General features: G+C 49.1%; 1 protein-coding gene across 1 annotated transcript; it reads left to right on the plus strand.

The window, feature by feature from the left end:
• Positions 1 to 776: 776 nt before the first annotated feature.
• TWIST2 (twist family bHLH transcription factor 2) lies at positions 777 to 27,590 on the plus strand. The gene is made up of 2 exons (XM_066553833.1): positions 777 to 1,440; positions 27,354 to 27,590. Exon 1 carries the CDS (start codon positions 929 to 931, stop codon positions 1,409 to 1,411), a length of 483 nt encoding a protein of 160 aa, XP_066409930.1. The 5' UTR covers positions 777 to 928; the 3' UTR covers positions 1,412 to 1,440; positions 27,354 to 27,590.
• The last annotated feature ends 278 nt before the right edge of the window (positions 27,591 to 27,868 follow it).

Here is a 27,868-nt window from a genome sequence, read left to right on the forward strand (position 1 = left end):
CGGCAACGCATAGCCAGCGTTTCTTCTCCAGGGTCCTCTCCATGGAGGTTTCCATGAACTATTAGTTGCTTTCCAGCTGATCCATATTTTGGGTTTGTCCAGGAGGAGTTTTTCCCATGCCCCCCACAAGTAAGGCTTTAGCCGCTCTGCCCCTACATCTCCACCATTCCCAAGCTTAGCCTGCCCCAGGGAAGTTCTGCCGCTCCGAGGTCACCCTGTGGGATGGGGAGGCCGGTCCCCACCCCATTCCTGCAGGACAGGGCGTTTGCAGCACCCCCAGCACCAGGGGCTGGGAAATAGGGCCCCGTTCCATAGAAACGGGGCAGACTCGAGTGTGTGGGGGGCTGGCTGCCTCTGCACCCCAGAATCTCTGCAGCCTGGCCACGGAGCTGGGAGCGGGACCCCAAAAACCCCGGGGTGGGAGCGGGGGTTTATCCTGGAGGAGTGCTGCAAATCCAGCATCCCCGGGGGTGGGGGGTGGCGTTCGCCAGCTATCTTTGATTCGAGGTGCATTCCCAAGATTTTAGTTAAGTGTAACATAAAACTGTGAAAGTTTAGCGGGGGAAAAGCCTTCCTCCCACCGACCTGGCCGGCCAATCAGGAGGGAGCCCCGCACCTCCCTCACTTCTGACAACTATTTAGCAACTGAGCTCAGCTAAAGTTTCCAAAAAGTTAGAATAACTTCCTCTCTCCAAGACCTCAATTTTTTTACACAACCTCGGTCCTTGAAATAAGAGCCCTTCAAGCAACCTGGAAAACGTTTGGTCAGCAAAAAAAAAAAAAAAAAGGAAAAAAAAAGAGAAAAAGAGTCCTCCTGTTTTTCCAAAGGATCTGTCTCAGGAATTTAAAGCACATTTAAGACACACACACACTCACATAACATAAGGAGGGGGGGAAAGGCTCTTCCCCTCCCCTTCTTTCAGAAAGCATGGAAGAAAGCTCCAGTTCTCCTGTTTCCCCTGTGGATAGCTTGGGGACCAGTGAAGAGGAGCTGGAAAGGCAGCCAAAGAGATTTGGCAGGAAGAGAAGATACAGTAAGAAGTCCAGCGAAGATGGCAGCCCCAACCCAGGGAAGAGGGGGAAAAAGTCCAGTCCCAGCTCCCAATCTTACGAAGAACTGCAGAGCCAGAGGATCCTGGCCAACGTCAGAGAGCGGCAGAGGACTCAGTCGCTCAACGAAGCTTTTGCCGCCCTGAGGAAAATCATCCCCACGCTGCCCTCTGACAAACTGAGTAAAATCCAAACGCTCAAGCTGGCAGCTCGGTACATAGACTTCCTCTACCAGGTGCTACAGAGCGACGAGATGGACAGTAAGATGACGAGCTGCAGTTACGTGGCTCACGAGAGGCTCAGTTATGCCTTCTCCGTGTGGAGGATGGAGGGAGCGTGGTCCATGTCGGCCTCCCACTAGCCACCGCCCGGGCCGGGCCAGCCCAAGGGGTAGGTACCCATTTCTCTTCTCCTGAATCGATGCTCTGGGTCTGTTTCCCTCCCTTTGCCCTTTGTGGAATGCTGGGGATGCTGATGGGTTTGGGGTCGCCGACCTGGAGGGCAACGTAGGCACGTCCAGTTCCTCCCGCTACCCCTCTGTGCCGGAGGAAATTCAAACAAATGCAGGAGAAACAGCTTCCAGGAAGGCAAAAATGAGATATCTCCAAAATTTTGGGGCACTGGGGAGGGAAATAATAATCAGCATGCTTTTGCTCTGTGGGAATGGGGAGTAAGAGGGGGATGGTGTTGAGAGCTGGGTGATGAGGGACAGAGGGGAAACCGTCACCGTGTGACATTTGCCAGAAAGCGCTGCTTCGGAGAAGGGCTCGGAGAGGAAAAGGTGATGGCCACAACGGGCTGACAAGGGGATCCAAAACAGCTGCTGTCCCGCTCTGTGGGTGCCTGCACCCCAAAAAACCCAGTGCTGAGCCCCGTGGTGGTCACATCCCCTCCCAGCTGGGGGGCCGGGGGTCGGCAGGACCCACATGGGGCTCGGCGACGGGTTCGCCCCAGGTTGCGTTTCTCTTAAAAGAAACAAGCAGCAGATGTCGGCTGCAGTCCCAGGCTGTGCCCCTTCCCCCTCACACAGCAAAAAGCAAACAGACATAGGAGAAAGTCTGCTAAATTTTTGGGTTTGTCCAGTTTCCCTTCCCCAAAGTGACGGTAAAGCAGCGGCTGGCGTTAGGCGCAGTTTCTTATTTACTCTCCTCACCAAACCCTTCCTCGTCACTTTCCATTAGCAGAAAACTACTTCCTCTTCAGCTGCCTTTGTAATATTCTGGGAGGGAGGAATAAACAGTCAGAAAGGACAGGGGAAAAAAAGCCTTTTAATAACACCCTCATCTCCAGCTAATTAAGCAGAGCAGCTCTGCGTAGTGTCAGCCGGAGTTTGGGTCTGGCTGGGCGCTGTCTGGGGCTCCCTACATAAAACAGAGCCCACACACCCATTTCACCAAGCAAACACTCTGAAGGAACATTTTTCCCCGCCACCCTTATGATGTAAAAATGAAATAATTTCATCATGTGCAGAGTTGAGGAGGAAAGTTTATCCCAGCCCATTGGCCGGGCTTGTTTAAAGAGGCAAATCCATCTTTGTTCGGTCAGCAATGAACGGCCCCTTTGAATAAATAATATACAGAACCAGGCAAAAACTTGATGCAACTGCAGTGCCTCACTTCAAAAAAGTAAAAAAATATGAAACCAGGACTTACTAGTGGTGTTAAATGGACTTAAAACCATTTTAGATGTAAATATTTCGCTTGCATTCTGAAATGGCTTGGATTTTGCATTTTGTGCTGGAATTAAGGTCTTCTAGTGATTCCCCAAAATATGAAAAAAAGTCTCAAAATTGGTTATTCTGCCCACTGCAAGAGCTGCCTGTTGTTTGGTTTTATTTGAATAGGTAACACGGGTGTTGTGGGGTTTATGGCCATCTCTGGCGTTCTTATATTTTGCATGTCATGCCCCGATTTCAACTGCAAAAATCCAAATCTGAGTGGGTTTTTCAAAAGCAAAACCCTCCATTTATACAACAGAGAGCCTTTTCCCATGCTAATCTGGCTAAAAAACTGCAGCAAACAGATTTTAAAAAAATCCCCACAAAAAAACCCAGGCTTCTTGTCAAAACCAGATGTAAAATGTCCCGAACACATATTTCTTCAGCAGTTTAGATTGGCTGAATAGGAAAGTGCTGGGCTGGAACAATGCATTGATTCTGTTGTTTCCCAAATGATGTGTTGCCATTAGCCAAGGATGGTTGGAAATCTGTTATCTAATACACAACCCTCCTAGCACATGGGACAAAACTTGCCTTTTTTAAACAGTGCTTTACACCCTACATTGATTAAATTATTACTAACATTGCACATGGGACAAAACTTGCCTTTTTTGAACCGTGTTTTACACCCTACATTGATTAAATTATTACTAACATTGCTCTGATGAGACACATTTTATAGGTAGGTGCTCAGATTGTTCCTATCTCCAAAAAAAGTGTGGATATAATGGAAAAATCACAATGCAGAACCAAACCCTGGTACGTTTTGGTTTGATTTGGAATAAATTGGAATTCGGCTCCTTCGCCGTAACCCAGGCTCCGTGGTGGCTCTTGCAGAGGAAGATCCCAAACTTTGCCCCTTTCCCTGTGCCTGTGCTGTGCAGGAACACGCGTGTGGTTGGACTGTTGAAAAGGTTGTTGACAAATGGCCTGGTGCGGTGCGGTGTCAAATTCTATCGTTTATGGCGACAGAAATTACGGCTGCCAGAAAATAAAAAATAAAGCTACAACGAGGCCCTCAAGAAACCCTTGAAAACAGGCAAGTTTAGTTGGGTGGTGGGACTTTTTATGGGGTGGAGGGGAGCAGCCTGTGCTGCCCCAATGGACAAAAAATCCATAAGAAATTGCTGTGTGGGTTTGGGATCAGCGCCTGCCTTTCCTAGGGAGTAGGAACTGCAAACGTGGGGTGAGCGCCGCTCAGGCTGGGCTGCCATCCTCCCTTCTCCTGAGGTTTTGGGAAGAGAGAAGCAAGGAAAGGTTTTCTCCTTGGGGGAAGGCTCATTCCCCTCTGGCTGCAAGCAAAACAAAAATCAGAGGAGCTGTTTGATTAGAAAATCAGAGCCTTGGGAACTGGGAAAATGCCACCTGGCCCCTGCGAACGTCAGCAGGTCACTGCTGCTCGCTCCCCTGGCCACGAGAGCTTTTCCTGTTCTGCTCCATGGAATTCCAGACAACTGACTCTGGGAGCTGCAGGAGAAACAGGCGCAGATTTTGCACCTCTAGGACTGCAGAGGGATGTTTCAGCCGAGCCTTCCTTCCCCCCAAAATCTCCCCATCCTCACCGCCGGCACCTGTGCCCTTCCCCTCGGAGCCACCTTTCCCTTTTGCTTTCGAAATGTTCCACAGGCTCTAAACTGAAAAGAACAAACCAGGGAAAAAAGTATATTTCCTGATACTCCTTTTGGTAGGGATAAAACCGGTCCAGCTGGGATGGCAGGACCAGCAGCACAGCAGAACAGCCCTCAGCCCCGCACCAGTAAGACCAGCCTGCTGCTCCTTCCCACGCACTGGGGATGAGCCCTTTGCCTTCCCTGGGCTGGCACTGGCGCTGGGAACAGCTTTTCCCACCTTTTCCATGCTGGAGAAGCCACGTTTAATGCGTGTGTTCAACCCAGAGCCCTCATCCCATCGCCCCTTCAGATTTGTAGGGCTGTTTCCAGTATAAAACACCAGCATCCTATTTCATTTTTCTCCTTAAAGGAGCAAACAGATGTTATCTCTGCTGGCCCTGGGAACAAAATCTAATTCTATAGTGTCTGCACAGTTAACTGGGGGTGTAGTGACACTGGAACGAAGCCCTTTTTTGTCCCAAAAGCCCCATTTTTTTATACGCATCCTTCAAAAAATGTAAATAAGTTTCCTTGACAGGAAGGATTGTAAAGTTTGGTATTTACATTAATAGCCTTGTAGCGGCAGGGAGGGGTGGGGGTTTCATCTCAGTGCATTTAAAAAGCCCAGCAAAATGCATTTTGGATCCTCTGTTTACGTTCGTGTCTTTCCTTGGGAAAGGATAAATCTGTTACCCAGCAGACACCAAACACGCTGCAGTCAGCCAAAAACCGCTCAGGCTCAGGGATCTTTGAAAAAGAGGGTGCAAGGGAAATGCTCCGGAGAAGGAGACATGCGAAGAGACAAATCTGCCAGGGGCTAGACGCAAATAAATGAATTACCCATCAGAAAGAGCTGGAGACACGCATGGCGGAGGGAAAAATGCTGGATCGGGTCCGAAGGAACGCTTAGAAAAGTGGTAAAAACATGTTATTACTTAATCTGCTGGAGGCAGAGCTGCGGTGAAACTCCTATCGGGAGGGATGTGCGTTGAAGGGTCATTAAGGGAACAATCGAGGCAGACATTTGGGCTAAGTAGGACCTAATTTGTCTCCAAATTAGTCATCCTCACACCGCTCAGCTCTGCAGAGCAGCCCTAATTTTGAAAGCATCCTCATTAAAACGAAGGGAGGGATTGAAAGGCTTCTCCTGAGCAGCCACCCCTCACATTCCTTCCTACGGTGCTTTTTTGGGGGCATAATTCCTGCAGTTATAGGTAGCTGTGATAAATGAGCCCTGGAGATCACAGCGGGCTCTTACAGAGCTGGGACAGATCCTGTAACCACCGCTGAGATCTCTTTTGGGGACATTTCATGTCACTCTTTCCCCCGGCAATATAATTATTTTTATAGCCGTAGCCCTCAGAATCATTTCCATGTGCTTCAGCACGGCTTTGAAATCTCCGAGCCCAAACCCTCCAGAATTTATGTCTTGCTGGAGAGCTACAGGAAGGGTTTGATGAGGCCACGAACGTGGAAAGGGACGGCACCAGAGCCTCGAAACACAGAGCGAGCTGGAAATGCCGTCAGGGAATCACAGCTGGATGGGGAAAGCAGATACTTCGGGGAGGTTTTTCACCCCTCTTCCCAGGTTTTGCAGAAAATTGGGAAGGGGGAAGAAAAAGCAAATTGCTCCTTGGAAGCTGCTGATCCCACCAGACACCTCGGTGGCTGCTTGGAGCTCCTGATTCCCATCTTCAGGCAAATTTTGGAAGTGACGAAAACCAAGAAACCATCCAGCTGGATATTAGCAGACTCGCGCTAATTAGTGATCAGCTCTCAAGAATTAAAACAGTAGAAATATTTGCCAGGGATTAAAAAAAAAAAAAAAAAACAAAAACCAAAACCAAACAAACAAAAACCGAAAAAACAAACAACACCAAAACAACACTTGGCATCCCGGCATTAATTAGATTTGTAGTTGTGGACGATGACCACTCAGCAACGACAACTAATCACACAGAAAGAGCAAATTAACTCAGCCAGCCCATAAATCAAGGCAAGGCAGCCCTTGCCCTCAGACCCATCCCTTTAACCACTTCCACGCCAGCCCCAGCCGGTCCCCCCAGCCCCGATGTCCTTGTCCTTCCCCTGCCAGTCGTGCAGCGAAGACATGGGAATTAGTGCTCTGCGAGCTCTTCGGGATGCGCTTCTCTTCCTGCCTTAGAGCAGGGCTAAAACAGAGGATCCCTCTTTGAATTTTATTTGTGATCTGCCACCCAGAGCCCAAGGTTATCAGTGTTTAGCAGTAAGGAGGGTTTTCCCTCGGGAATGGGGGAGAAAAAAAAAATCAGTCTTTCTCTGTTACATCAAGGGAAGCAGCGTCAGGAATTTGGAGACAGGTTCCTTGCAGGAGGAGGGTGCAAACGGGACAGCGAGGTTTGGTTACCACTCCCATAAAAACGTGAAATAAGCAGCAACAACTCCTAAGCCCTGCTGTTAACAGAGGGCTCTAAGTGGCCATTAGATCCCTGAATTGTCCAGATTTGTTCCCTGACTTCTCCGGGTGGCTCTCCCCGTGACCTGAGCCTTTTGGATGGAAAAAGTTTGTTGATCTAATACTCCAAAATGAGCACAGGAAAGGCAGCATGGATTCTTCATTCCCAAACCAGTGTCCAGGGGGTGTCTGGCACTGCCCAGGGGCTGGGATCCACCTGGATCCAACCTCTCTTTGTTATAATTACGTGATTTGGGATTTTAAAATGATTTTTTTTTTACACTCGTGCTTTGGCAAGGGGTAGGATTGAGGCAGATCCACTCTCCCCCAGATCACAAAAGTGGTCAGACACCAAACCAGAAAATAATCCTTGTTCCCTGCACTCTGCGGTGAGCGACAGTCCCTGCTCTTCCTCCCATCTCCTCTCCACCTTTCAACCACAGCCTGGAAAAGAGAAAAAGGAGGAGGTGGGGGCGAGAGAAGAGACAGATGTCTATGGGTTCAGCTTGAGATATATATTTACTGGAAGAGGTCCAGTAAGCCTGGCCTAGCTTTAATTGAATTCCTAATAAGATAGTTTTGCCTTGTTAGCTGCCACCCCCAAGAAGCATTTCCTTAAGAGTTATCAGACCTGCCAAACACATGCTTTAAAATGCATGAATTGGGTTTTGGGTGAGTTTAGCCACCAAAAATCCTCGTGCAGTCATTTATCTGATTATGCCCTCAGTTTTAGCTGCTCAGGCCTCCTTTAAAAATCATATGTTTGTGCTTAAATGTAAATAAACCTAATTGCTCTGCTGAAATGGGGGAATCACGGCTGTGCTGAGCCTCCTATTAAAAATAATTAGTTAATCCAGCTTGGAAAATTCAGTAGGGCGGGATGGAGCCAGGGAGAAGCTTTCCTAGAAAAAACAGCATTTTGGGTGGCTGGGGTGAGGGGATCCCCAAGACATCCACCCAGTGTCCCCAAAACCACGCTCCTCAACAAAATTAACCTGCCAGAGACACAAAAATTCACATTTCAGGCTGACCCTTATAGTAAATTTTATGCACATCACGGTGTGATTTCTCTGTGTGAGAAATTCGGCTCCTTAGGCAGAATTCCTGTCTGGGAAGAGAAACTCAGAAATGCGAGGAATAAAACAAAGAAAACTGTGGACTCAGGAAGAAGATGAACAGGGAGATGCTTCCCAGCAAACAACCTGGCATTGGTAACTGGAGATAAACCACCTTGTTAAGGGAAGAAAGGAGTTTATAGTTTAATCTACCACCACAAAACCCACCTGGGCCCACCACAAACTCCAGTACCATCACCCATGGATGCTGTCAGGACCACGCTTGCCCAGCAGCACAAAAATCCCACACTGAATGTGGCCAGGACAGAGATGCAACGAAATTTATTAATGACTCCTTAATCAAAAGGGTTTGAATGGGGAAAATAGGTTTTCTATTTGTCCCAGCTGAGCACTTGCCTCCCTGTCTTTCTCATGTCTATCCCACCGGGATGCCCAGCACCACCTCCACCTCACAACGCCCCAAAATTCATCCCACAGGCACTTTTATGCCAGTTCTTGTGAGTTTGAGTCTTTCTTCCCCCAAACACACAGGTGAGCTCGCCCATCAGCGGGCTCCAGAGCGTAGGATGGGTGGCAGGAATTGAGCCTCTGCATGGAAGCAGACCATTTTCACCCATGGCAGTGCCTCTGAGAGTACCACAGAATCACCCCCTTGGAAATTTCCCAGTGAGAAACCAGGGCATAAAACCACATAATAAAAACAGGCCGGATGAGATAACAGCAGTTTTTTTAAAAAGCGTTCCGCACACAGCATATTAACTTGTACTTTTGCACATTGGATAAGATGGCTGTTCTGCATATTTTAATTTATTTTGCTTAATTGTTTTGCCTGATAAGCCCAGGAAATTTCTGATAGCACCAAGCCCTTTTTGCTGCAGTAATTGCGAGCGCAACGCTCTGGGCGCGGCCCCGCGATCTCCAAAGTTCCCTTCCAGCTCTGTGGGGGTTTGTGCACAGAACAACCCGACATTTTACAAGGGCTTTTTCATCCCTGACCCCAAAAAGGGCTGTTTAAGAGATTCCTGAGATTGCCAGCACTAAACAATCTATTTTATACCAGATGGGGCTGAAATGTTTGCTGTTGGAAGAGAGCTGGAGTGCGGCACAGCGGCTGCGTTCTCTCCTCCATCGTGGTGTGATGAGCTTGCACTTGGGTTTTGGGACTGAGAAGAGGTTCAGGCTTTTGAACTGTTTAAATCAGCTTGCACCTCATGAATGGGGGAGGTCAGAGATCCCTTTCCAGTGATTCCCTTGGAAAGTTTACAATCAAACAATCTGATGATCAATACTTCTCGTTGTAATGCGCGCAAAGGAATAGCTCACCGCTGCTTTTCCTCTTCACTCCAGGGAAGTTGGTAGTGGAAAGCACCTCAAAAAGACCCTGTCACACCAAAACCACATTTCCAGACGCCCCCCCAGGGCAATGCCATGTGCCCAGAAGGCTGAGGGTAGGGAATTGGGAGCTCAAAACACGCAGATTTTCAATAGGACCGAGTTAATCTGGAAGCTTTCCTCCTAAGCGCTATTATTTTGTAAACCAGGCAATACTTTCACTCTCAACGAGTGGAAAAAGGTAAATATTTTAAAGTTGCTGAGGGAAACAGACAAGGCTTTGAAAATTGTAGCTGTTCCTTAGCTGTGCATATTCGTGGAATAGTAAGATTTTTCGGGCTAATAATGTCAGTATCAATTTGTGGAATCATATGGTGTTTCAGGATAATCATGTCAAAATCAGAGAGAAAATCTCCTGGCCTGAAACACAACAGTCTGAAATCTATTCCCCCTTTTTCATACTGGTTTATTGTTCTCACATATGCATCACTGGCTCATTTTCTGTTGCAATTAGTGAGGTTTTCATGCCCACTGCAATGCCCGAGGTACGTGTACAAGTCCCAAGGACACTCACCCCTGCTCCTCCAGAAAAATAAACCTCCTGTTTAGAGCACATTCAGAGCTATTTCCTAATGCCAACATTTCACCGGCTGTGAAACGTATTTTGTCCCCCAAATGCTGTTTTTCCTTAATCTTTTGCTGAAATGCTACTGCATAGTTTCTCACACAGCTACAGCCACATTTATGTTGTTTGAAGATCCAAAAGCTCTTTCTGGAGAGGAAATCCATAGGCTCCCCCCCTGCCTTGAATTACTCATCCACTGCACTGCTCAGGCTGCCTTGCAGCTTCTCTGCAGCACAGGCACATCCTTAAAATTGCACACGGGGCTAAAACACTCCAAAAACCAGGGGGGTTTGGGCCATTTCTGAAAGAGGGAGAGGAGGAGATGAAGGTTTCCTGGAGCTGTCACAGGGAGCCTGGGCCAGAAATCAATGCCTAAAACTTTTCAGGGGAAAAGCTGCTGGGACAATTTGGGACCTGGGTGTTTGGAGCTGCTCCACTGAGGTGCAAACAGGGACAACGAGGCACAACCAGGGCAGAACTCAGCAGAGTTGTGGCCCGGTGGCGAAATTGCTTTTAACCCCACTTCCAGCTTCTCCCAGGGGAATGCCCGAGCCAGGAATGCCAAACCACCCCCAGTGACAGCTCCAGCCCTGTGCTGGCATTGCTGGGACCCCAACCCTTAACCCTGGTCCCCTCTCCAGCCCCTCGAAGCAGGAGAGGAGCCCTGGAATTTGGGCTCTCCCTCTCCCTGGCCGCCAACATCCCAGCAGCACGGAGGGATGCAGGGACACCAGGCTTTGCTCCAGCAGGTCCAGGAGGCATTGGATGGGGCTGGGAGGCAGATGAGGCTGCTCCATTTCCATTCTCTTAGGAAACTTAAGAATTTTTATAAAAAAGCGAGCGAGGATTTGGCAGCGAGCGGAGGGTGGGGATGCCTGCCAAGGCCTGGACAGCTGTACCTTCTTCACTAGCAAGTTGTGTGATCAGCTAGGGCCGTGCTGAAAGCCAAGAGGAGTTACCAGAGCTGCCACATCGCATTTGGCTGATCCTCCCTCTGGGAGACACCTTAAAGAAACAAACCCACCCCTAAGAGTTCCGCCAGCGTCAGCACAGCAGAACCGGGGGGTCACCCCACAGGCTCGGGGTGCTGCTCTGGTGTTTCCCCCCCTCCGCCTTTCCCCAATTTGGGCTCCAAGATGAGGGGACAGGGGAGGAGGAGACTTATCCGAGGCTGTTTTTCCATTTTTGCTGGCGTACCGAAGCCCTGCCTGCCCCTCCCGAGCTCGGCCGGACCTTCCCGACAGCTTGAAATAACCCAGGAAATTGTGCAAAGGCTGCGGCGGGCCCGGCCCGGCCGGCGTGAGGGAGCGAGGGAGCGAGGGACAGCCAGCCCGGCAGGCAGCACCAAGGGTGGCACTGCACCCCAAATTGTAAAACTTTGTTCTGCTGGGCTCTTCAAAACAGCAGGAGGGTCACAGCAGAGATAGGGAGGGAGGTGTGATGGGCTGGGAGGGGATTTGGGGACCACTGAGTGCCTGCAGAGCCCCGGCCGTACGGGGAGCCTCCCCTCCCGGCAGAGAGGGGGACAAAAGGCTCTCAGATGGCTTCTTAAACAGAAAATTATCCCCCCTTTCCTTCGAGAGAAAAGCAAGAGATCTCTCTCCAGGTGTTACCCCATCCCCTTCATCTCCAAGTACTTCCCAGGCTTGAAGATTTCACTTCAAGCTCATCAACCTCTGAAGCCTCCCCTCGCACAGCCTGCCACGTGTATTCCCATTCCCCTCACAAAGCTCATTTTTCCTTGCAAACATCTCCAAAATCTCCTTCCAAGGGCCCGTGCTCGCTCCAAAGCTGCTCTGAGGTGCCCACTCCCCACACATTTGTGCACAGACATTTCTGGCCACATTCCTTCCTCTCTCTCCCCAGCAGCTGCAGATTCCCAGGGAATGGGAGAAGGAAAAGGTGGAAAACCACAGGAGCTGCTGACTCAGCACCTGCTGGCACTAGAGGGCAGGGTAAACTTCATTAAATAAAGAATCAGGTGGGCTTGGGGTTGTGTGCCAAGGGAACATCTCCTGTGTGTCCATCAGGGATAGCTGGGAGCAGCCAGGAGCTGTCTCACTGCCCGGGAAAAGGAGAAACCAAATTTTGCACTGGGCACATCCCACGTCAGTGATCATCAGGAGAGCAGACTCCCAGGTTGTTTAATTTAGGGTCAGAGTGTGCTTCCACCTTGCAGTCACAGCTGCCTTTCTAAAAGAAAAACTATTTTTATAAAAAAAAAAAATCTCAATTCTCTGCTGTGTTTTCCTGAGTATGTGATTAACCCTGCCCAGTCCTCCTCTTAACAGATTTTAAATTAGCTCCAAACACAAAAAGCACAGGTCTACCCCATTCCTTTATCAACAGCCACTTCAATAAACAACCCCAATTTTTAAAGATGATTCCAAGAAGGTCAGGCAGCACAGTCCTTTCCAGCAGGGAAAAACCACACAGAGCTGGCAAGGCAATTCGTGGCCTAAACACAAGGAACCTCCCAGGTCAGCCCTAATCCTTCAGGACAAGCATCCTCCAGAGCTGCTGATAGCCACAGAAAGCATCTGCGCTTCCCTGAGGGACTGGATTCCTTAAAAATCCAGAGATTGGGGTGCATGAAAATCAGCTGGAACTCAGAGAGATGCAGTGCCCATGGGGCTCCTGCAGCACCTCAGCATAGGCTGAGACCTCAAAAACTGCACAGAGAGCTGGCGGGACCATCCTGAAGATCCTGGGGCAGGGAGAGGAGAGGGACAAACCCCAAAACCTGAACGATTTCAAGGATCACTTAGAAGAGAGACACTAAATGCTGTTGGGGAGAGGAAGTACAGGGGTTTGGTTGGGATTTGTGAGTGAAAATGTCTCAGGCCTGCTTTGCTGCTAAGGAACAAGGGGGGGTCTGTAACTCCACACTGAAAAGAGGGGGTTTGAAGTGTCAGATTTTACCCTTTTCTGACTTAGAAATGGGGTAATTGAGAAGCATTTTAAAAACTTTTGTTTTATTTTTAGTCCGATAAGAAGGGTGAGACAGTATAGATGTGATAATTTATGCTATTACAATCAGAAGCTAACTATTTCTCTAAAGTATCTAGTCTTATTTGTAAGGTTATTTTTTGAAACTTCTTTCTAGTTCTATTCCTCTCTCAATAATGTTTGTTTTATTCAAAATATTCATTAAATATACCCCAAAAAAATAAAACCACACACATACACATGGAAGCACAGCAAATTGCAGAGGCGATGGGTGAGGAGGGAGCCCCCAGCTTGCTCCCATCTGCTCTGGTCACCTCCTGTTTCCCACTGCTTTTGGCAGGCAGCAGAAGTGCCACGGGATGCTGAGGCTCTTTCCAGCTGATGCCCTTCTGGATGGTGCCTCAGTTTCCCCTGCAAAAAGCAAATATTAACTCTTGCAGTGCCCGCCTTGCTCCTCCCCAGCAGGCAGGACGTTGCCAGCAGAGGGAAGGGATTCACGTGCCACCAGGCTGGATTTACATTCAGCCCTTTATATTCCTTTCACAGCTTCCCATCTCAGAGATCTGAATTGCAGATGTTGCTGTGCCTCAGATTTGGAGGGGGACAAAAACGGAAGGAAAAAGGTTAAGCAGCTCTGTGAGTCACTCCAATACACGACCTACTGTTGATTTAGAAACCTACCTCGGCTGTAAATACAGAATAAGCTTCTCTGAAGTGTTTAACCTCTTGTATTCTGTCCAGAAAAACTAATAAATGAGAGCAAAACATCCCTCCTGAGTCACAGAAGCAACAAAGCTGGAAAACCCTGCCGTGGGTTCAGCTCTGAGGATAAAGTGACCCAAAACAAGTGACCTAAGGAGGGAGGGGAAAAATAAAAAAGAGGTAGTAGTGGGGCAGATAATGAAGAGAGCAGGCTGTGCTGCTCTCTGGGATCTGCTCCAGGCAGTAAAGGCAGGAGAAAACTTCCCAAACAAGCAGAGAGAGGCTGTGCCATGAATAAAATAAAATACAGCCCAAACCAATAGCGGGGCTCTGGCTCCACAGGCACCCACTTGGTGCAACCAGACTCTCCTTGGAGTTGCACTGGCTCCTCACACCCATCACAGCCCCAAATCATTTATCCACAGGCTGCTTTTCTGGGGCTTTTGGGAGGCAGAGGGCATCTCAGCCACATAACTGGGGAAGGACTGGGAGAAGAATTGCAAACAGGAGAATTAGCTTTGCTACAGGTCTTGCCATGCATCAGTGCCAGGGCAGCTCTGGAGAGGGCAAGCTGTGCATGGAAATGTCCTGATTTCAGCTTTGGAAATGTCCTAATTCTAGTTTTGGAAAGCCCTGTGAGTTTTGGAAGGCAGCTGAACCATCCAACCCCCCCCTCCTCACACACACACCACCCCCCCAACTTCAAATATCTTGTTGAATCATCTTTTGTCTTCAAAGCAGAGGGTGTAGCAGCGGAAGGACAGCTTTCCCTGGGATTTGAGGCACTGAGTGGGAGTTGAGAGAAAGGCCAGCATCTGCTGATCTCAGGGTACCACCAGGAGAATTCTGCACCAGGATCCCGAGGAGGTCACTTGGGCTGGAGCCATCCTGAGGCCTCCGGTTCGAGCAGGATCCTGCAAAGTGACTGAGGGGGGCTGGATAGTCCCAACAACCCCAGTGATTAAAGGGAAAGCTGATGAGCCAGCAGTTCCAGCATAAATCAGGTTGGCCTTAAAGATTTAGGCGTGATTTAAATCAGCAGAGCTGTGGTTCACAAACCACCAGAGGTTTTTGTAGGGATGGGGATGCTTTAAATAAAAAGAAAAGTCACTGCTCTGGTCAGCACACAGATGTAAAACTCAGGGCAGGGAAAACTGCTTGAGTAGTGCTGCTGGATAATTCAGGCCCAAATACCTCTTGGAGTAATTTTCCTCCAGTCTCTCCTTATTCCAAAGCAATTTCCAGCCCTAATCAGACATGAACTGAGGCGGAAGTCCAGAAAGTTTATTTTAAGCTCTCTTTTGTTAGTTTAGAACTCAAAGATTATGTGCTCAAGCTTTTCCACCTAAAACCCAAAAGCTGGAAATTTACCCTATTAAAAATACTACATTAATTAAGTTAATAATCTGTTGGGGTTGATGATGAGCAGACTGAAGCCAAAGAGATTTAAGGCCCCTCCAGAGCTGGGAATTTTTTGAAAGACACCAAGTTTTCTTGATCCTTCTGAAAATTCCAGCCTAAACTCCTATCCAGCAGCCTTTATCATTTAGTTGCTCTTTGGATCTCTAGGAAAAACTAAAATCTCTGACACACAAAAGCAGCATAAGGATGAAGCAGCATTGTCAAGTTTGGAATACACAGCTCAAGTCCAAGTGAAGGCACAAGTTGGTTCAGAGCTGTCCCCACATGTCCCAGGCTTTCTCCATGTCTGATCTCAGCTCCTTTTCCTGGCAAAGAAAATCCCATGGGCATTCCCTTGCTCAGCCAACAAGATGACTTGGCTGGATCTCACCAGAGAGCAGGGCAGTGAGTCCTCAAAAATTAAGCCCTTTGTCCCCAGTCCATGCACACAGGAGGATCTTGGCATCCATGGAAATGGGGATCAGGTCCCCTCAGGGCAGACACAAATCACCAATTCCTGCAGCCAGAGCCTGGCTTGTGTAACAAGGCACTGGAGGAATAAACTGACGTCTTTTCACCCTCAAGGATCTTTCAGGTCCCTTCCAACACAAACCAATCCACGATTAATGGAGCAGAGATGGAAATCATTTGGAGAAGTCCAAGAGCCTCATCCCCTGGTCTTAAGGCCATCCTAAAAGCAGAGGTGGAACAACCAAGTGAGGAGATGGGAGCAGAATGAGGATATCTCTGGAAGGAAAAGCAATGCCAGCAGCTCTCCTGAAGTGTTTGGAGCTGGCACAGTCTTGCCAGCCTCCTTATTCCAACCCCACAGAGCTTGGGAACAGCATGCAAACACTTGGAAGGGAAGGAAGAAAGCATTTAATAAGTCTGAAATAATTTTCTTACAAATTCATTAGCTATTATTTCAGCTGTGTGACCTCCTGAAGGGACTTTCTAGAGGGCCAGATTATGCAGTCAACTGGAAATATAAATAAGTATGGAGGGGGCAGAGATCACTTTTTTCAGCCAAACCGTGTGGGATGTCAGGTTAGGGTTCCTGTCGGGTGCATCCGTGCACTTCCAGGAGGGGAGCCTGGCCCAGCACTTGCATTTCTTCTGCCATTTCAGGCAAAATCATCTCATTTATTGGTGTTGATTGCAATCACTGCTACCTGAATGTCTGTGCATAGATTCACAGTGATATTTACTGCTGGGGAAGTGCTGTATTGGAGGTGAAAAGTGCAGTGTATATACAGATACAGATCTTCCCCAGCCCTGGAAGTGTCCAGGGCCAGGTTGGATGGGGCTTGGAGCCTGGGATAGCAGAGTGTCCCTGCCCATGGCAGGGGGTAGAACAAGATGAGGTTTCAGGTCCCTTCCAGCCCAAATAATTCTGTGATTTTATGGTATGGGGAGGCCCATCTGTGCCTGTGTAACAAAGGCAACTAGAAATTTCACAAGAAAACCAAAGCATTTTAAGGGGTAAAAAGCACACAGAGGAGTGAGAAGTTCTTAAATTGAGTCACCCCAGACATCCTCCACACCCAGGTATTTAATTGAGTCTGGGATCACAGATGATCTGTGTGTTGTGTGCAGAAGCACGAACACATTTCTCTAGACAGAGACAGATCCAAGCTTCCCTATTCTCTCCCTGCATTCAATCTGATTTCCTAATAAGCCTCTAAACCCTCATTTCAGTCACAAAATGTAACACCCAGCCTCCTTCCCTTCACAAATATCACACACTGGTTTAACCTGGAGAATTCCAAACTTAAACATCTTGTACTGCAAATATAAACCGTGCGTAAAACTCAATTGTACAGAGCAGAAAAGCTGTTCAGCATCAACCAGAGGTTCCCTTCACATCCAAGGCCAGCTTGGATGGGGCTTGAAAAAACCCAGTCTAGAGGAAGGTGTTGGATCAGACAACCTGTAAAGGTTTCTCCCAACCCAAACTATTTTGAGATTCCCTGAGCTGCAAACTCGAGCAGAGGAGCCCATCAGCAACTTCTGAGCAAGCCCCTGGCTCCCAGCAGCACCAGCTCAGCTCAGCTGGGCTCAGCTCTGCCCACAGTAGAGCCCAGAGAGGAGCAGCACGGCCAAGCTCCAGCACGCAGCCTTTGTTGGGAGCAGATGCTGCTCCTCCTGCTCCCCCCAGAGCAGGGATTGCATCAGTGCCACAGGTTATTATCCCAGCGGGAACCTCGCCGGGGTCACTCAGCGAGGCTCAAACAAGCCCAGCTTTTGCAGCTGGCAAACCTAAACAAGGCCAGCCAGCTGCTGCCGAGCTGAGTCAGCCGCTCTCACTCGTCCACTTAACCCATTCCTTTAATCACCCAAACCCCAAAACCTGACAACTGCAGACAGCAGAACACACATCTGCCCTTTTGCAGCATGACAGGCTGGAAAAGACCGTGGAAACCGATTTTCCAGGGCTTTTTTTCCTAGGCTGCTGAGTGCGTGCTGCACACAAATCATGTTCCTGGGAGTCGCTGGCTGTGCCGCTCTGAGTCAGCAGAGCATGTGCTAAACCCCAGCCGGCCAGCGGGGTGAGCAGCTCACACTGAAATATTGAACATGTGATTGCATCCTCTGCTAAACACAGACCAGCCGATCTGTTTGCTCCTGGAGCAGCTCACACTGAAATATTGAACATGTGATTGCATCCTCTGCTAAACACAGACCAGCCGATCTGTTTGCTCCTGGAGCAGCTCACACTGAAATATTGAACATGTGATTGCATCCTCCCCTTGCTCCTTGAGCAGCACACATTGAAATATTGAACGTGTGATTGCATCCTCCCCTTGCTCCTTGAGCAGCACACATTGAAATATTGAGCATGTGATTGCATTCTCTGCTAAACACTGACCAGCTGATCTGCCTGCTCCTCGAGTGTGGAGGTACCAGTTGTGGGTTTCTCTGTGTCTTGGTTGAAGGCACTTGAGGAGGTAGTTCATGTTTGGACTCAAGTGTTTCTTATTTTTTATCAGTGAAACAGTCTCACTACTGTGAGTTCTGCACCTTTACATTAGAAGGCACAAAATGGCCAACAATCTCTTGTTACAAGGTCTTTTAAGACTAAACTATCCAATAAAGAACCGACACCTAGATTATTTCCCATTTTAACCCAATAACTGCAATCCCAAAGAGCTGCAATGGGAACTTTTCTGCCCAATTACAAAAAGCCACCCAAACCCATGAAGAAGAAGGAAGAAGAAACATGAAGAAGAAACCCAGGACGACACCCTGTGCCCTCCATCTTGCTGCCATCCACAACATACTAAAAATCTCAAACCCTCAATTTCTCACCAAGTCATACACCTGCACTACTCTCTATAATCTATTTCACACTTTTGTGGATTCCGGTCTATCTTGAACTCTAGGAAACTTCCTCCATGAATGAGGGTCAGAAGTCAGTGCTCCCCTAGGGGTCAGGGCACCCCAGAGCAGACAGAGAAATATTCCCTGTGGTGCTCTGGGTTTCCACACTCGAGCAGCACACACTGAAATATTGAACATTTGATTGCATCCTCTGCTGAACACTGACCAGCCAATCTGCCTGCTCCTCGAGCAGAGAGGTTCCACCTCGGCACACTTCTTCCTCTGAAAATTTGAACTTGGTGTTTGTTTGCTCCCGTTTGCAAAGCAGCAGCAAGGGAGTGATAACTTTGTTTTGCCTCTAAAATCCAGAAATGTGATGAAAAGGTGACACAGGAGCTCTGAAGGGGATAATTTATTGATAGGAAAGGAACAGGGAGCAGTGGCACAGACAGCAAGCAGAATAAAACAAGATTCTAGAAATCATTAGGCAGTCAGTGCTTCGGGATTTAAACCCCTCAGGGCGTGCATTGATGGGAGGAGAGGCTTTTGGAGCAGAGCAGAGGGTTGGGAAGCTCCCGGGGCTATCCAGGCTGGAAACTGAAGAGGGTGTGAGTAAGGTCTGGCTCCCTGTCCCGCTCCCTGTGGTTTGCCTGCCCAACACGACCCATGGAGCAGTTTCAGGGAAGCCCATAAAGCAGCTGGCTAGCCCCATGCTGGGCTCAAGGCAGTGATGCTGCTCCTGGGAGTCTTGGAAAAATGATTCATGGATGCTCAAAGCCCGGAAGGGAGTGGGGGGATGCACTGACCACAGGAGGAGGATGGCAGCATCCAAACCCACAGAAATAAAGATAAAATATCCCCACCCTGACCAGCCCCAGGGGAGATTCACAGCCACTCTGCTGTTGCCTGCATCAAGTCCAACTCCTGGCCCTGCACAAGGGACCCCAAGGAGTTGGACACCCCCAGGAAGACCCTGGGAAGAGGCTGGCAAGGAGAGGAGGAGGAAGAGGAAAGAGAGGGGTAGAGGTGATTATAAACACCAGGGCAGGGAACGGGCTGAGTACCTTAAAGGGCTGGGGCTGAAATCCAGAGGGCTTGGTGTAAGAAGCCAAGGTTTAAGGGTTTTAAACCTGCTTTGAATGGGATATTCTGTGATTCTAAGCATGGGTAAAGCCATCTGCATGGAAGGCAGCAGCTGTAAAGTTTAGGAAAAACAACCGTACTGTGTGGTACTTGCACTAAAGGCTGGAAGAAACGTGGGGTTGAGGAGAGATGTGGGACTGAGTGTGGCTTTTGCCAGGCTTGTGCTGTGCTGATGTAGCTGCCAGGCCAAGGAAAAGGGAGAGAAAGAGCCCCGGGGCAAGAGGAGATAAGGCAGGCAGAGCAAGCCGGGCCTATCACACCTATTCAAAATCCAAGTAACTGTCACCATTCCCAGGGTGCCAAAACCCCAATCCCAATGATTTACCACAGCCCCACAAAATCCAGAGTGGCTCACTCCATGCCGAGGACTCCTTCCCCCAGCAGGATTGTTTGTCATATAAAATATAACTCCCCCTTCACGAGGGCAGCACCCTCTAACCCCAGGTATTTTAAAGAGTTGAGCAATTCTTGCTGTAAAAAAAAAGATCAGAGGGCCTTTATTGACTGCAGCAGGGTTAAGCCGGTTTATTCCAAGTGAGAATTTGGCCCCTTGACTTCAAGGAAGACATGCTGATTAATCCCAGATGGAGACCTGGCCAGGCACAATCCCTTCCCAAAGTCCTGGGGCTGAATCACCTCCACTGCTCAGAGCCCGGGGTGGGGGGGTTACTGAGGAACAAGGAACAGCCAGCACCTGCCATGTGGGAAACACTGAGGATGGGGCCAGGGAATTGGGATTGAGGAATTCAGGGACCTTCAGGGTGTGCCTTCTAGTGGGGGGAAGATGCCAGAGTAGCATCCTTTCTCCTGCAGACATCTGGGAATGTCACCTGGGATGGGAGTCCAAAACCTGGGCATTGAGCACAGCGGGCAAGGACATGGGGAATCTTCCTGGCTTCTTCCCACTGAGAGCTTCTTGTGGTGCTCTGTAAGGATCCATAAGAGTAAAAACAGGATTAAATCCATCCATGCTTCAGGGAAGCTGCCCCAGCATTTCTTTGGCAGTTTTGAGAAGCAAACACAGCTTCATTCCTACTCCAAATGCCAAGAAAAAGGATCTTTTTTCAGCAATCATCTCCAAGGCTAACTCAGGACAAGCAAGATTTTGCTTCCCAGAGTTGTAGGCACAAGTGCCATACTTTTTGCAGGAAAAGGTAAAATCCTTTACATGTGTGCCCATGGAGAGATGGCAAAACTGTGGATAAACACCAGGACACACCAATTCCACAGCAGGTATTGATGAGGTTTTGGGTCTTAAATGCAGAGGGTATTAAAAATCCCCACTAGGGGCAATTTTTAATGCAGGGGCATTAAAACTTCACAGCTGTGGGATGCCAGTGTCTCTCCCCAAATTTCCCCTGGGGGTCTCTGGCCCAGACTTGCTCGGTGCAGGCCAGGGGGACTCTTGCTGAGGGCTTTGCGTGCGGAGGAGGCTCCTGAGAAGGGAGAAACGCCTGAGCTCCCAGCTCCCCCCTCCAGCCCGGCCCTCCAAGCTGTGTTTGTGAGGGCCAGCATCTGGAGCGGGGTGGGAGCCGAGGGCTGATGGGCAGCAGCACACGTACAGCTGTGCACATCTGGCCCGCAGGTGTCTCAGCTGCTTTGTGTCAGGGACATGAAAAAGCACCCCGAGTTCCCGGGGCAGTCGTACCTGTCCCGGGGATTGTTCCCAGAAGCCCCCAGAATTCTGTGGAACTTATGTCTCTTCTTTTTAGTGGGTGGCCCCAATTTTTTTTTTTTGGTGTTTGTTTTTCCATTATTTTATTTGAAAGAAGGAGTTTAAACCCTAGATGCTTTCAAAACAGGGGGGTTGTGTTGTTATTAATTCCACTGGCATTAATCCACGCAGCTGAGTCAGTCATAATGGATGGCTGTCATCCTTCCCCTGATTTACTCCTAGGAGCAGAGGTTACTACAGAGCCTTTGTGCTGCACTTTGTGCTCCTCCTTATGCTCAGCCACAGGTACAGCCAGACTTTCTCCCAAAATATTTAATCCGTGCAAGGACAGGGAAAATGGGGAAACATAGGAAAAGTCTCATCCATGGGGTAGGAAAATCCCGGAGCATCCCACAGGGATGCTGCTGCTGCTGGGGTTTGGGAACTGCAGCTGCACACAGGAAAACTGTGAGAGCAGAGGAGCTGCTGGCTGAGCAGGCCAGACCAACAGAGTTCCCTTGGAAAAAGAAGAAAGGCACAGATATATATGTTTATTTTTAGAGAAGGTGTCTTTCCTAGAATTTGTATTATTTTGGCAGGAGCGCTGAGGGGGTGGAGGAAAGGTTTCCCTTTGGCCAATAATATCTGCTCTCCTAAAACACGGTGGAGGCAAGGGGGGTGTTCTCCCAGCCCAGTTCATATCTCAGTTGTATTTATCCCTGCAGAGGCATAGAGGGACCAGAGACCATGTCCCAGTGACTGCCAGCTTTGTCCTAAATTAAATTAAATGAAATTCTCCCTCGGGCTGCCAGCTGTGTCTGTGAAGGGTGGGATCTGTCACTGTGAGCATCTCAGCGGAAGCAGATGGGCCACCTGTGACAACTCCACCCTCCTTCCCTGATTTCCAGCAGCCATTCCCACTGCTTTGGCCCCGTTTTGGGTGTGCATTTCAGGCAGTGCCTGGCAGCTGGAGCCCGCCTGGATCCAAGAAGGCTGCAGGATGTGGGACCCAGGAGGCAGAGGAAGGTGGGATGTGGCTGCTCTCTCCCTTGGTGTGAGCCTCAGAGCCGCTTTTTAGGGACACATCAGTGTCTGTGCAAGCTCTCCTCCCCAGCCTGGGTATTTCCCTGGAGCTGCACCAGGAGAACACCTCATTCCCTGCCTCTTTGTTCCACACCTTTCTCCTGTTTTTGGTGTGGGGCAGTGGATTTGAGCCAAAGAAAGCAATGATGAGCTCTGCTACCCAGGAGGGCCAGCGGGGGCCACTCCTGCCCCTCTTTGCCTCCATCCCTGCCTCAGGAGATGCCACTGGTGTCCCTCGGTGCTTGTTCCCCCAAACCACCCACCAGGCAGCCAGGCAGCTCCTGGCTCTCCCAGCCTCCCCAACACGGGGCAGCTCTGCTGCTTTTCCCTGCTCCACTGCTCATTAGCGGCTTCCGCCCCTCGGCAATCCCCAGCTGCCATTCCAGTGATGTGCTGCCAAGGTTTTCAAAAGGGGGCGCCCACAAACCTGCCTCCTCCTCCTCCTCCTCCTCCTCCAGCTGCCGCCAGCCCTGCTCGGCCTGTGGAGGAGTGCAGGGCTGGGGGAAATGTGCCTTTGCTGTTTCAAGCTTTTTTTAATGCTGGTTTAAAGCTGTTTTTATATTTGTTTTAACTTTCTGGTGAGGGGGGGACGCAGCACCTTGGGACCAACATTCCTGGCTGCCCAAATATTGCTGCAGGGAGGCAGAACCTAACAGAGAACATCTGAGCATCCCAGCAGCAAAATGCTTCACTTGTCAGCATTCCCTTCTCCTCCCTGTGGTGAGCACAGGCCCACAAGTTTGATTTTAGCTGGGCTATGACCTGAAATGTTGAAGAATTGGCTCCTTCTAGGTGTTTTGGGCCCCAAAGTTTTTCCATGGGAAGTTGTTGAGCCCACAGGTAGAAACCATTGAATTCCTCTCCTTGGTGAGCATCCCTCTCTTCTCCTCGAGGGGTTCTTTCCATTCAAGGCCAGATTGGACAGGGCTTGGAGCAACCTGGGATAGTGGAAACTGTCACTACCCTTGGCAGGGGGTGAAATGAGATGGGCTTTAAGGTCCCTTCCAACCCAAACCATTCTGGGATTCTGTGGACACCAATAACCCTTTCTGCAGCTGTGTGAGGGGGGAAAAAATCTTTAAACCAAAATTACGGAGCCATTTCTGGCAATATGTGAGAGGAGCACTCACAACTGGAGCTCTCTGTCCACTCCCTAACCTTGTGGCCATGCTCCATCCTGCTCCAATGGCTGGGAGCAGACCCAGGAAGGCAGGAAGGACCAGGGCCCTCCCCTTGGCTTCTTCTTGTGGCATCACCTCTTTAGGATCCTCCATTCTCCCTGGCCAGGGATGCACAAGAGTCTGGAGAGGGAGAAACAGCCCCAGGGGGAGGAGACAAGGCTCCAATCTCCATTTCCTCATGCCACACACCCATCAAACTGCTCCTGATAACAAACTGGGGAGCTGCAGGATACAGGGAGGATGTTTCACCTCCAGCCAGCCATGGGCAGATAAATCCCCCAAGCTCTGCAAAGGCTGGGCTGAGTCAGAGAGAGGCTTCTCCCCGGGGCTCAGGAATGAGCCTCTGCCAGGGATGTGTTTTGAAATGGTTTCCCAGCTGTAAGATGCACATAATTGTGGCTTTCCCTTCATCTGGGAGACTTCAAGAGCGGATGGTTGATAAGGGTAGAGCAGCAGAGGCAGCACAGCCCGAGCCAGGGGATCTGGTTTCAGTCTGTCCCTACCCACAGCATTCGATCTGATTTTGGCCCTCTCTCCGCCCCCTCGCACGGACACAATTATCTGAATTCCTTTCTCTGCTGCTTCCTCCCCTCTGAAGCCTTGCAGCCTGGTCCTGCTGCCTTTTCCAGGGCTCCCTCCTTTCCTGGCTCGTGGAAATCAAGGGATTTCTGCTGGGTTTATCCTTTGCTGGTAACACCCCAAAAATCAAGGGAATTCTTCTGGGTTTAGGCTTTTGTGGTGGGAAACATCCCAAAAAATCAAGGGAATTCTGTTGTTTTAAGGTGCCTTTTTTTTTTTTTTTTGGCACCATCCAAATCATGAAATGGTTTTACATTTAAACAAGGACAGGCTTAAATTGAAACACGCTTATATTTAAATTAAACAAGCTTAAATTTAAAGGAATTTGAGCATTCTAAACTTAAACAAGGCCAGATTGGACGAGGCTCTGAGCAACCCGGTCTGATGGAAGATGTCCCTGCCCATGGAATGGGATGAGCTTTAAGGTCCCTTCCAGCCCAAACCACCCTCTGGAGTGGCTGCCATCGATTCTGGCTCCAGGGACAGCTGAGAACTCCATGAAATAATTTGGGAACATCCCTTTAGCAGTGATCCTCCCAGTCATGGGGATGCCATCAGCAATTTTGGCTGTTTCCCACTCTCCCCATACCCTGAAACAGCTGGGCCGTATTTTATTTGCCCACAAGACAAAAACAATGGCAAGAAAGGAACCACCATTGGGCATGGAAAATTTTGAGCTCAAGCAGCAGAAGTTTTGGGAGGTTTTTGAGGGGCTCACACCCCATGGGATGCTGGGAGGCCAAGTATCCAAACCTGACCGTGGATCTTTTGACTGATCTTTCCCACAGGGCTTTTTAGGGGACTTATTCCCAAAACAGCTAGGAATGATGGCTCCTGAGCTCAGGAATGGGATTTGAGTGATTTCCTAAAGCAGGAGCATCACCTTTTGTGCTGTAACCCAGCATTGCTTGAAGATACTGGTGGGGCTATTCCAGAATAATTTTTACACTAGAAAGAGGAGAGATTCAGTGAGAAAGAAAATTCCTCACTCTGAGTGTGGTGAGGCCCTGGCACAGGGTGCCCAGAGGAGCTGTGGCTGCCCCTGGATCCCTGGAAGTGTTTAAGGATAGGGTTTGGAGCAACATGGGATAGTGGAAGGTGTCCTCAACCATGGCAGGGATGGAACAGGATGGACTTTACAATCCCTCCCAACCCAAACCATTCTGGGATTCTATGAATGCCATATTTTCCTTACCTTGACGTGTTTGCTCTGTCCCATCTTGTTCAGGTCTTACCTCTGAGATTTCTCCTTCCCCATTCACCCTAAAACATGCCTGGGATGTAGGACAAGAAAACAAAAAGGCCCTGGGGGCAGAGCCTTTTTTCTACACCCTCAACTTTAAAAGAAATGGGAAAAGCTACCTTAAAAAAAAAAAAAACAAACCCAAAAAAACCCAACCAAAACCAAAACAAAACAGCAAAACTTACCAAAACCAAAAAACCCAAACAAACTCCAGCAGTTTTCCTGCATTTCACATTTCATTTGCACTCTCGGCCATGTCACGGAAATGATTTCAATCCTTTTGTAACCAAACCCACCCCAATCCTACATAAGCAAAGGCCTGGGGGACCTGTTGGAAAATTTCCTGCAGCCAGGGCCATGCTCCTGCTGCCACCTTCCATCAGGCCAGCAGCTCCCTGCTCCTGTGACATCCATGCTGGGCTGGGGAATGCTCCTGGTGGGCTGGGAAATGCAAAGGCCTCAGACAGAGGAAGCTGTGCTGAGGCAGGGCATCACAGCTGGGCTCTGTGTTAGGGTAAGAGAAATGCTTGGAAATCCCCGAGAAATCCCAGGAGAAAGCAGTTCCCATTCCTGGGAGTGTACAAGGCCAGCTTGGATGGCTCACAGAGGTTTTGGGGGCATTTTCCCTCTTCCTCAGCCCTTCCTTCCCCCTGCAATAGCCAAACAGAGCCAGGTTGCTGACATGAGGATCCCAAGCCAGATTCAGAGTCTGATTGCAGAGCCTAATTTCAGAGTGTGATTTCAGAGTGTGATTTCAGAGTCTGATTTCAGAGTGTGATTTCAGAGTGTGATTTCAGAGTCTGATTTCAGAGTGTGATTTCAGAGTCTGATTTCAGGGTGTGATTTCAGAGCACCATTTCACAGAATCACAGCACGGTTTGGGTTGAAAGGCTTCTCAAAAAAGCCAATCCAGTTCCACGGAACCAGCATGAGGTGGAATGTGGCAGAGCCATCCCAGAGCTCTGGAAAATCTATAATCCACAGGGCAGGCCATCACCATGCCCTAACCATAACAGGGAGGAAAATCAGCCCCACAGCACTGAAGTGCTGTGGAATTCCCAGTTCTCCAGCTGGAGCTGGAAACCAGAAAGGACCAGTGGGAAGGAGAGGCCTCAGGGCAGCAGCAGGCAGAGCAAGGGGTCTCAGCCAGGGTTAAAGACGTCAGTTCTGCCCTGGGAGCAGCTTTGTGCTGAGCTCTCTGCTCTTGGGTGGGATTTAAAAAAATCCCTGGAACTAGACCAGCTTTTTATCTGGTTTTACCTCGGTTTTGTGTCAGCCATATTCAGAGAAGAGCAGGGCACAGCAAAACCTCGTGTGACCATCCTCCACCCCTTCCTTCTTCTGGCTGGAAAAAATAATAAATTCAAAAAATAAAATCAGCAAATTGCTCCATGGTATCTTCCTCCTGCCTGGGTTTTATTTTGCTTTCCTGGAGCCCTCCCTGGATGGGGAAAGGGTCAGCCTGTCATCTGTCAGAGGTGGGCATCCCCAAACCACCGGGAGAGGTGGAGCTCTCCTAAGTGCTCCTGGGCAGCCTGACAAGTCCCCGAGCTGGTCTGCAGAATGTGGTTGTAATTAGATAATTAATAACTTGGAGAGGGAAAGGAAAGGAAATCAGCTAAATGGAAGCTTTCCTCAGTGGGAGGAAATAATTATATCTGCTTTTTGATATCTGAGCTGAGGTGGCTTTGCTGAAGGCAGGAACAGCACCTTGCCTGCAAAGCCATCCCTGCCCTGAGCAGGACAGGGGATCCCAGGGGCACTGCTGGGTCATGGAGTTTGTCCCACAGAATTTACCCTGCTCCTGGAAGGGTTCCATGCCAGCTTGGAGCAATCTGGGATAGTGAAAGTTGTCCCTGCCCATGGCAGGGGGGAGAAATGAGGTGAGCTTTAATGCCCTTCCCAACCCGAACCATTCTGGGATTCTGATGTTTTGATGGATACATTGCTCCTGCCTATGGATTTACCATTTTAAACCCCAGTGCAAACCAGGCTGTGACATTACCAGACTCTGAATTTAGGCTGTCTATCCAAAACCCTAAAGGAATTGTGCTTCCACTTGCTCCTGGATCTTGCCCAGTGCCTGGATTAACTCCACGCTGCTGGAACCAGGGGCAGGATTCAACACCTGGTGATGAACCACAGCCTGGATTTGTAGGGAAAAAGCCCTTCCCACACAACCTAGCTCAGAAAGATGTCCTGCATTTAGTGTAATTATTTTTCGTCTCTTTTCTTTTTTTTCCTTTTCTCCAGACTGTCCAGTGTCTGCGACTGAAGTGGAATTGGGATATATCCAAGTTTGTAGCTTCTGAAACCTTAAAAACCTCAAGAAAACTGGTCCAAAAGACCCCTCTTGACCTCCCTCGCTCTGAACTCTCGCAGAGCATTTCAGACTGAGTAGCAAAACAGCACCAAGAAGAAGGGGCTGAGCCTTTGCAGCATCTCTCCCCAGAACGACTGACCAAAGAGAGAAGGAGAAGCAACATTCCTGGTTGTTCATTGTTGTTGGGGTTCTGTGTCTGTCTGTCTGTCCGTGCGTTTGGTGTTTTTATCACTAATTTTTTGGGTTTTGTTTTTGTTTTTTTTTTTTCTGGAAACAATCTTAATTCAGGAACGCATTTATGAGGCATCTTTGGGTTCAAGTTTTACTTCCCCTTAACTGTATTCTTCTTTTTTTATATTTTATTTTTTTTTAAATTCCAAACCTGATTTCTTGTACAGTCATGGCAAAACTGGACCAAGGCTCTCAGCAAAAAAGAGGAAAAGAA

Source organism: Molothrus aeneus, chromosome 7 (genome assembly GCF_037042795.1).
Source record: "Molothrus aeneus isolate 106 chromosome 7, BPBGC_Maene_1.0, whole genome shotgun sequence".
NCBI lineage: Eukaryota > Metazoa > Chordata > Aves > Passeriformes > Icteridae > Molothrus > Molothrus aeneus.